The following is an 11123-nucleotide window of genomic DNA, read 5'->3' on the forward strand; positions in this document are numbered from 1 at the left end:
AGTCACTATATTGTAATGTAGGAAATACGGCAGCCAATATACGCACAGCAAGCTCCCACAAACAGCAATGTGATCATGACCAGATAATCTGCTTTTAAGTGATGTTGATTGAGGGATAAATATCGGCTAGGACACCAGGGGTAACTCCCCTGCTCCTCTTCGAAATAGTGCCATGGAATCTTTTACATCCACCTCTAAAAGATGGCACCTCTGACAGTGCAGCATTCCCTCAGTATTGCACTGGGAGTGTCGGCCTAGATTTTTGAGCTCAAGTCTCTGGAGTGGGACTTGAACCTTCTGACTCGGAGGCGAGGGTGCTACCAACTGAGCCACGACTGACACAACTGTATGCCACCTTTTCCAGTGCCACATTGTACCACTGCATTAAACTAGCTTTCTCTGTTTTCTTTCAATGTTAAAGAGTTAATCTGTATTAATAACAAAACATTAGCCTCTCTTTCTGCTTGGTGAGCTGGAGTGTTACTAATGAAATACAAGGAGCGCCAGATTTAATTTAAAATCTCGCATTTTTTTAATGTTGTCCAACAGCACTTTGCGGTCTGAACACCTCGCCACAACACATGGACAAACACCATCCCGCCCACATTACTGACACCGCATGCAGCAAATTCCTGTCACTATAATCTTTTGTGCTTCATGTACAGCAGTGGGCTGAGATGTCGTTTTGCACTCACGCTAGTGAATACACTTTTGGCAGAACTGCTTCTGTACCTTCCCTCCCTTTTCTAGCACGAACTCTCTTCTCTTTCATCTGCACTGGAAGAGTACGTTTCAAGGTGAATGTTCTTCAGAACTGCGATGTTCTGCTCTGGGGAAATCATCGAGCAATGTTTTGGCACTAGATCTTAGATGCTTGCTGGCTGAAATACATAAGAAAACTGTAAAACTCTACATAAGAGGAGTTTTAAATTCAGAAGCTTATTTGAAACTCCCCCCCCAATTAATAATTAAGCAGAAAGGGACTTAACTGACGTGCACGTTGCTGAAAGAAAAGCAGAAAATGCCCAATATCCCTAAATTTCTTTCTAATTTCGGTCACATCAAGTGGTGTGACATCCTGATCTGTTTTCACCAAGTCTAAAACATTCATTTTCAGCAGTTATTTTTTTGTTGCTCTATAACTGAAGTGATGACAGTAAATTGGTGCGAGATACTAAATACTGAAGAAATCTGCTGTACATTAAATACAAGTTGCTAGCATGATGTTTCCTCTTTTGAAAAGTATATGCAGCCTCATTCTCCATGCAGCAACCCAAGACGGCTAAATAAATGCCCCATTTGTGGAAAGTCTGCCTGGGAGATTTATCACATTCTCTGGCCATAGGGGAAGTGGTACTAATTTGAAATGCTGCTAGATTTCTTTTATACGGAGTGGCAGAATATGTACAGGAATTTAAGGGGAAGACTGGGATTGAATCTGCAATCTATGTAATGATGGTAAAGGGACATACTACATAGTGAGGATGTCAGAAATGTAAGTGTTAGCCATCCTCCTCCAAACCCCAAGTACAGGAAACTCTTTTTTTATCTGGCACCGATGGCACCAGCGTGGTGCCGGTTTATCAAAGTCCGGAATACAGAGAGGTATAGTAAAAGGTACGAGAGCCCCGTACACAGCAACAGATCCAGGCTTCCCTGTTGCTTAGCAACAGGTGCAGGAACCCCGGCCACAAGATCTAGGCGTCCCTGTTGCTTAGCAACAGGTGCAGGAACCTCGGCCACAAGATCCAGGCATCCCTGTTGCTTAGCAACAGGTGCAGGAACCCCGGTTACACAGCCACAGATCCAGGAACGGCCACTAATATGAAGTAAAACTTACCTGAACCTACTCCTGAATTTTGCCGGTTAACAGAGATTTCCGGTTATTTAGGTGCCGGTAAATCGAGAGTTTCCTGTAGTTTACTTTTTTCATATTTTTTTATAATTGTTCGTTCTCGGGTGCTTTGCTTACAAGGGGGTGAACGGTAGCATAGTGGTAATGTCACTGGGCTAGTAATCCAGAGGCCTGGACTAATGATTCAGAGACATGAGTTCAAATCGCAGTTGGGGAATTTAAATTCAGTTAATTAGATAAATCTGGAATAAAAAGCTAGTATCAGTAATGGTGACCATGAAACTTAGGATTGTCGTAAAAACCCATCTGGTTCACTAATGCCCTTTAGGGAAGGAAATCTATCATCCTTACCTGGTCTGGCCTATATGTGACTCCAGACCCACAGCAATGTGGTTGACTCTTAACTATCCTCTGAAATGGTGGCTCGCCACCACCCTCTCAAGGGCAATTAGGGTATTTTATATTTGGATATATTTTAACACTTTATCAATGTTTTATTAATAGCACATATTTAGTACATAAAATGTTAGTTTTAATTCTGGCATTGAATTGCGGTGCTAGCTTGATTTTTATCTGCACAGAGAAATTAGCAGTGGAACATTTTCATTAATTGAATGTTCATTCCGTACAAGTAACTATTTTCCAACTTATTGTGATTAGAGTGGAAACAAGGTCGCTATCACAACCACACCGTTTGAGAATACATCAATCAGAATTGGTCCAGCAAGAAGACCCAGCTACAGAAGCAGAATGATGAGGCGGAGTAAGAAAACCAAAAAGAAGGAAGGTCAAGAAAGGTACCTGCTATGTCCCTACTTTTTAAAACCGAACATAAAGCCTGGAGCGAGAAAAGCCATTCAGCCTATTAAGCCCACTCCTTCCAGAGTCCAAGTATGATTATTTAATCATAGATTCTCTCTTCCCATCCCTCCCTATCCTACCCTGGGGCGGGGGGAATCAAACAGTGCTCTTAAGAACTCTTACCCTCAAACCCTCTTAAGAGATATTGATCCAGCTCAACAGAGCTATTCTAGAATCCATCTAAAGGTGTCAATTGACTCCAGATCAGCTGCCACCTCTGGGAGTCTCTTCCACCTGTCCGCTATCATTTTTTGGAATTCTAGCTTTGATTAAGATTTGTGAGTTTGAACTTAATGCCCTCTAGTGTTATACTCCTTGTACAGGACTAAAAGCTTGCTTACTTATAAGACGTTCTGATTGACAGTTTATAGAGTTCCGACCCGTGGAACAGACAACACAAAACCCAATGAATCTATGAAACTTCTTTTACTTAAAAATCAGCAAGAGGTTACAAGTAATGACCAGAATACAAACTGGACTCAATTCATGTACTTATCACCAGCAAGCATCTAAAATCATTTACTTTAAGCTCAGGTGATTATAAGCAAAACCACATACGTACTATCACCAGACGAGAGGCCAATTCAACAATAACTAGACATGTGACTATAACTGGCAACTGACCAGGTTACCATCGATTGCAGCCCCGAATGTCAGTCCACAATATCACTTGTACCCCAAAACTTGGCAACTCGCCCACACCATTCACAAACTGTGTGATTAACGTTGTTTTCCTCTTTCTCTCTCTTCCTATCTGTTTTGACGCTTAGTTAACCAAGGCCAGACATTCAAGGATTGGAGAGAGTCATAGTTTTTCCACATCTGCAGGGTTGTTGACTCGTGGTTCTCACAGAATTTTCAAGATCTTATCTTTTGAAGGAAAAGTACCAACACATCACTTATTTTACACATGTTTTAGCCAAACAGTTTCTTGCCCTCAAAGCTTGTCGGTACATTTGGTCACTTTTAGATTCAGTCAAGTGGAGATTCAGTCAAGTTTACCATGACCGTGTTGCAACTTCAACCGTATCTATAGCTCCGCAGTTTAAAGACTTGTATCAGGTGCCCCAACAAGTCTTGTTTTCTCCAGTGAAAATAAGTTTAGTTGCTCCATATTTCTTCATAACTTAGTAGCTAAGGCCTTTCTTCTGAATCTTTTCTAAGGCATTTGCATCCTTTTAGAGTAAGGGTGACCAAACTGCATGACTTACTCCAGAATTGGCCTATTAATCTGGCAGTGCCAGTCTGAATTGTTCTGATGTGTAATCCCAATGACTTGCAGATGGAATCCAATACCCAATTTGCCTTATTGATAACTGCCTCATACTGACCACATGGTTTCAGAGTATGATCCGTGATCTCTCCCAACTTTTCTAAACACGCTGCCAGTGGAGACCCTTTCATGTTCCACACGTTTACTGTTTCTATATGCATTGCCCTATATTTATCCACATAGAAATTAATCTGTTGTATCTCAGTCTGTCTACATAATTGGTCCAAGTTTCCTATCTACTTGTTACCTGTCCACATGGCTACCTGTCATCAGTTAATTTAATACTACTTCTCCAGAACCTCTTTCATATTGTGAAGAGTTGGACTCCCAGCACAGATCCCAGTGTAACACCACTGATTATTTTCGCAAGGCAAAGCATTGATTTAGTTGTTAAGCTAATTCTTAATCTGTCTTGACAATTTATCATCTACGTTCCCCGTTCCTTAATCTTTCCTAACTAACCTCACATGAGGTACTTGGCTGAAAATCTGAATAGGCTACATCGACCAGGCTACCCTCTGTCCTCTAACTTTGTTATCTCCTCAAGGAATTCCAATAGGTTTGTGAGTCATGAACCTTTACTTTAAAACAATGCTGACTGCTCCCTATGATACCTGTGCTCTTTATAGTATCCTGTAGCATGGTCTCAATGTTTTTCTCTGATAAAGTTGTTAGTCTAAATGGCTTATAATTACCAAGTACGTACCATACTCCTTTTTTGAGTGTAACAACTAATTTTTTTATCCTCCAGTGCTCAAGTGCCATTCCAGTATTTATGAAGCTCTGAAAATATCAACCAAACTATCACTAATTTTCTTCTTTAATTCCTTGAGAATTCTGGGATGTGTCCCATCTAACCCAGAAGCCTTGTGGATACTGAATTCTTCCAGTTTCTGCATAGCACCTTCTTTAGTAACTTGGTGTGTTATGGATCACTTCACTAGGACCAGCCACATAAATACTGTGGCAACAAGAGCAGGTCAGAGGTTAGGTACTCTGCGGCGAGTGTCTCACCTCCTGACTCCCCAAAGCCTTTCCACCATCTACAAGGCACAAGTAAGGAGTGTGATGGAATACTCTCCACTTGCCTGGATGAGTGCAGCTCCAACAACACTCAAGAAGCTCGACACCACCCAGGACAAAGCAGCCCGCTTGATTGGCACCCCATCCATCACCTTAAACATTCACTCCCTCCACCACCGGCGTACCGTGGCTGCAGTGTGTACCATCTACAAGATGCACTGCAGCAACTCGCCAAGGCTGCTTCAGCAGCACCTCCCAAACCCGCGACCTCTTCCACCTAGAAGAACAAGGGCAGCAGGTGAATGGGAACACCACCACCTCCAAGTTCCCCTCCAAGTCACACACCACCCTGACTTAGAAGTATATCGCCGCTCCTTCATCGTTGCTGGGTCAAAATCCTGGAACTCCCTACCTAACAGCACTGTGGGAGTACCTTCACCACATAAACTGCAGCGGTTCAAGAAGGCAGCTCACCACCACCTTCTCGAGGGCAATTAGGGATGGGTAATAAATGTTGGCCTTGCCAGTGATGCCCACATCCCAGGAACAAATTTAAAAAAAAATCACAATCTTAAAATAAAGACTGATCTTGAGTAAAGAATGCAAAATTTAACCAATAACATCTCTTATTTCTGAACAGGAGGCGATCAATTTTCAAAAAGATTACGAAGCAGCCTGTCATACTTCATACCAGCCGGAGTTTCTCCTCATTGAATCGTTCGCTCTCGTCCAGCGACAGTACACCGGGGTCACCCACACACAGTTTATCTCCCCGGTCACCGACACAAAGCTTCCGCTCAGCCCCCGATTTTCAATCTGGTGAGTTTTCAACTTGCTGGTGAGATTTATTGGCCATCAATTGTTGTGACCATTTCACAGTTAGGATTACTGGATCAATTCACGCAACTGAGAGATGCTGTTAACTTAATAACATCTTAGCCCACAGTTCTTTCGTTTTCTAAAATATTTTCGCATACATTTTTTCACACACACAAACACACAGAAACCCCACAGTGCAGATAGAGGCCATTTCGGCCCATCGAGCCTGCACCAACACATATCCCACCCGATCCCCGTAACCCCTACACCAACACATATCCCACCCCTATCCCCGTAACCCCACGTATTTAATCCCCCTAACACTAAGGGTCAATTTATCATAGCCAATCAACCTAACCCGCACATCTTTGGACTGTGGGAGGAAACCGGAGCACCCGGAGGAAACCCACGCAAACACGGGGAGAATGTGCAAACTCCACACAGACAGTCGCCCGAGGCCGGATTTGAACCCGGGTCCCTGGCGCTGTGAGGCAACAGTGCTAACCACTATGCCACCGTGCTGTCAACAGTAGACAGGTTTGTTTCAAGATACGATGCACTGTCAAATTACATTATAACAAACTATCATTTTCTTGTTGTAATGAATTTCTCCTAAACCTAGCAAAATCTTCATTGTTATAATGAATAAAGGGAAGAGATACTGTAAAGTCCAGTATACTGGCCACACCAATGTAAAAGCTACACCCCTGACCTTTATGCTAGCCATTAATTGATTATGCTGGTCCTCATATCTTAATAATGAAATTTGACTGTAAATACATTTGTGCTCAGAAAATGTAGAATAGATTTAAGAAAGAATCCAGTGGACTGGCTCTCCCCTCTTATGAAAGTTCAGACTCGTGCTATGGTAAAGTTCCGCAGGTGTCTACAATGCCTATGGGGCCATTCTTCATATGAGAACCTGGACAATGACACCTATTTCACCTCGGGACATCACAGTTGAGTTCAATGCTGTCCTTGCCCAGTATCCACACGCATGCACTTTCCAGTAGAGGTCACTGCAGAAGGAACCTTAGCAAGTTTTTCATCTTCCTTGCTCAGTGATGTTGAGGCAAATTGTAGTACTCTTACTGTTGACCTATATGACACATGCTAACACACTGACAGTCCAGGGATTGAACACAGTACCTTTGTGATCCTCTGTTTAAGTAGCACATTACTGGGTACATTCACCCATTGAACTTCAGTGGGTCCTTAGAATGAACCTTTTGTGTTTAGTTAATGCCTTCAATCATACATGGTGGCTGGAATCCAATTCTAGCTCCTGAGATTTCTCGATCGAATTCAGTAATTTACCGTTTTATTGGCCATAATACAATACTACAGAGTTTTGTCATTACCACAATGTTGTACCACAATATTCAAATCTGGTCAGCTGCAAGTGTAGTGGCAAGTTTAGCAAGGTGATGAAGTGTCTTTTTCTCAGTAATGCAAAATATACAAACTGAGGTTCATAGTTTAGAGAAACAATTAACAAACTAACCGCTGTAAAATGTTTTATGTTTTAACAGGTACAAATTCCTCACAAAGCAGTTCCCCTAGCTCAAGTGCTCCAAATTCCCCTGCTGGCTCTGGTCATATTAGACCAAGTACACTTCATGGATTGAGTTCAAAGCTAGGTGGACAAAGATATAGATCGGGGAGACGTAAATCAGCTGGTAGTATCCCCCTATCCCCCCTGGCACGAACCCCTTCTCCTACGCCCCAACCAACTTCACCACAGAGGTCACCATCACCCTTGCTTGGACACTCAGTTGGAAGTTCCAAAATGGCACAGACTTTTCCAGCGAAGATGCACTCACCACCAACTATTTTAAGACACATGGTTCGACCTAAAAGTGCAGAGCCTCCAAGATCACCGTTATTAAAGAGAGTGCAGTCTGCTGAAAAACTTTCTCCGTCTTATACTTCTGACAAGAAACAACTGAGTGTTCGTAAGCATAGCCTGGAAACATCTCAAGCAGAAGGAAGGAAAGAGTCTTTACAGAGAGATTTGTGTCTACATAGTTTAGAAGAGAATGCACTCGAAATGCCATCCATCACCAAAGTTAGGCCTGTGGAGCAGGGGTGTCTCAAGCGTCCAGTAGCAAGAAAGGTGGGAAGACAAGAGTCACTTGATGAGGTTGATAAAGAGAAACTAAAGGCAATAGTTGTAAAGAAAAAAAACAACTGGAATGTAAGACGAGAATCTCTTCAAAAACAAAATGCTATACAAGATCCAAACTCTGGCCATGAAAGTATGGCTCAAGCGACTGTAGAGGCGGGTGAGTTTAATTTGGAAGTTGCTGAAGATTCTAAGTATAATGAAATTAAAATGCAAAGTTCAGATGAACAGCGCATCACAGCAGGTGCCCCACTGTTATCTTCTTGCAAAAAGCTAAGTACGAGCTCCAGTAGTCACAATGACATCCTATCAGTGTTGCAAACTGCACGTCCTGATTCAGAGGCTGGAAGTTGCACGTCAGCTCCTGGTGCACTCAACTCTGAGAGACTTGCACAACCACCCATGACTTCCCTAAAGGTTGAGAAATTCCGTGGAAAGGAAGGTGATGTAGAATGGACTGAAAAACACACTAAAGAGTCAAATATTCGTGAAAGGTTGGAAGCCAAGACTTCAAATATGGAACTTTTAGGAAGCAAAAAATGTTACAGAGAAACTAATAACGGTAAGGGTTCATCGGAAACCTTCAAGAGTGAAACAATCTCATCGGCCCATAACACTCAGCCAAAGACACTAATATCTTTGAGCAAGGAGGAATTGTCAATTGTCAAGAAAAACAATACATCACTGAGTACCACGTGCCCCGCTCACAGTCATTTGAGGTCAGCCCCATCTGACTGTTCCAAGATGGTAACTGGAATGGCTCAAGTTGCTTTAGACAAACCACAGTTAAGTTTAATGACTGAGAGTGTTACTAGGCAAATGACTGAATGTAAAATGGACGGCAGATCAATTTTGTGCCTAAAGCCACTGGAAGGTACCCTTGATATTGCTTTCTTGTCCGGTCCGAGTACATCAAAGACCGAGACACATTTATCTACGAGACATGAACAGCAGAGCTCATCAGTAAAGAGCACGCTACGCCCGAATAATAATGCACAATCCTCTCTTTCAAAAAGCAACACGCTTGATGGTCACTGTGGCAAGGCAGATGAAACAAAGAACGTTTCTCAAAGCTTACTTCTTAGTCGTTTATCTGTTGAAGCCGTGCCGGTAGGTGGAAAGCCTGAGACAAAGGAAAACAGTTCAGCACGTTCGATAAAAGATCAAACCTGTGAGACCGAGCGCAGTCTCGGATCTGTCACTCAAAGCGCAAGTTCAGAAATGTGTGCATCTACCGAGAGAAAAGAGAGCACGGACTTCAAGGGAAATAAGCAAGTTAGTTATTCACAGTCATGTACTGTGAAGAAAGAGAACACTTGGAAAGATCCACCAAAATTGTCCTCCGTGCAACACCAAACTCCTGCTTGTAGTACACATCCAGAAGTGGACACAAGCAACCAAAAACAATGCCCAAAGGAAGCATTACAGGACAGGCAACCTAAAAAATCATAGCAGGTCACAATGGAGGGTTCTAGTGCAGTGACAATGAGGGCAAAATAGCAAAAGGCATAAATAAACTGACAACAGTACTTTTACTCATTCATAAGCATGACCGAATCCTGTTTCTCAGTAAGTAAAGCCTTTGGGTTGTTACCTTCACAAAAGTTAAACATTGCTTTCTGCCCCTCCTACCCCGCCCCTCCCCACCCCGCTGCCACAATTGCTTTGTTTATAATGACCAATAGAAATATCCTGGTATTTATACAAGGTCACTTGAATGTCTGAAATATTGGGTGTAGAAAGATCTTTTATGTAGATATTAATGTAATAAATGGCTTATGCAGATTTGGGTGGGGGGGGAACATTTGTGGGCATAATTTAACCATAAAGACCTGTAACACACTTCTTGTTCTCTGTGGTAACATGAATAAAATGTTCATTGTGTGGTTAAAAAGTGGTGGTGTTATTTCATCTGTAACAATTTTTCACATGAAAGCACCTTTCGTGGCATTCAGTAAAAGTTGCTGTATAAATGGAACGTTGTGTGGCTATGGAAAAGCTTGCTGTTTTTAGCAGGTAATGCTAAAACTTACATTCCCTTTGAATGCATTGAATAGCTCTGTACATTTCAAATAACATCAATTCATTTCTGAGGAAAAACTGTACATATGACTATTTACAAAAACAAGTTTATGGGGTTTTTTGTTCAAAAAGTGGGGGACCCATTGGAGCCACTCAGTGCTGAATGGAATTGGCTTTTTTTTTTAAATTGATTTTGCTAAGCCTTTATTTATCTGTTTCAGTGTAGAAAAACGGGATTTAGTGTTTGTTTTGGTTGAAATAAGCGGGAATGCACAGGTAGGAACACATCATAGTGCTGAGAAGACTACTTGTTAAAGAAAAATCCCTATAAAGGAGTTATCTCCCATTCTACAGCCTTTAAAAAAAAAAAATCTGTGCTCTTGGCCAGTTTTAAAGCATATTAAACACTTGTTTACAAACGTATCAGAGGTGTAAATAACTCTATATGGCAATGTTACTTTTGCCAAATCTATGTGTGGCATTTTGGAAACCTCACAGGTATTTTGCTTGTATATGTACGAATTTATGTTTTGGTAATAATGTACCAACAATCTGTTGAACATGTGAAGAATGTTGGGCTGTGTGGGATCTGGTTTGTTGTGTTCTGTTGTGGTGCAGGTGAAGTTAGGTGTGTGCTGTACCTGTTGGCTTGGAGTACTCGCTGTAGCTTAAAGCAACGATTTGAAATATGCTGTCAGAACTGTGCAATAAAAACAAATGTTTGCAGCTTCTGTATTTTGTTTTTCCACCACAGAGCTTTGTGAATGTTCTAACTGTTGTATCGTAATGAAAAAAAATATTTATACTTATGCATTTGCATAGCACAAAAAAAATAAATGGTTTTCAGCATGAAAAGATGTCTGTTCATTACAGCAGTTGAAAGTCTTACTATTCTTTCAATAAGCAATTTAAAAAGAATTAAACAGATTGAGGTCGGGTTCTGGCTGTCCAAAGCCCATCTGTAATAATGTTTAGTCTTTGCAAATATATGAATGTAGCATATGGAAAAAATATGTGTCTAAATGGGCTTTCTTGCATTATCAAAGTATTTGTTAGGGCTACCCTATATTCCTTTAATTATCCTGTGATTTTAAGAACTTTTCAAACTATGTAGCCAAGTTGTATGACAGCAGCATTTTAAAGGT

At 41.5% G+C, this 11123-nt stretch overlaps 1 protein-coding gene across 12 annotated transcripts in view; it reads left to right on the plus strand.

Annotated features, from left to right (window-relative positions):
- The window catches only part of mast4 (microtubule associated serine/threonine kinase family member 4), a 571101-nt gene extending 560268 nt beyond the window's left edge, over positions 1-10833 (plus strand). For all 12 annotated transcript variants that reach the window (XM_085981755.1, XM_085981763.1, XM_085981673.1 and 9 more), the window contains 3 exons: positions 2516-2652; positions 5653-5831; positions 7364-10833. In XM_085981755.1, coding sequence (XP_085837881.1) covers positions 2516-2652; positions 5653-5831; positions 7364-9408 — 2361 coding nt within the window. In that variant the 3' untranslated portion in view covers positions 9409-10833. The remainder of the gene's footprint in view (positions 1-2515; positions 2653-5652; positions 5832-7363) is intronic.
- Positions 10834-11123: the final 290 nt, after the last annotated feature.

Source organism: Somniosus microcephalus, chromosome 1, assembly GCF_052327205.1.
Source record: "Somniosus microcephalus isolate GS21.2 chromosome 1, FLI_Smic_1.0, whole genome shotgun sequence".
In the NCBI taxonomy this organism is placed as follows: Eukaryota; Metazoa; Chordata; class Chondrichthyes; order Squaliformes; family Somniosidae; genus Somniosus; species Somniosus microcephalus.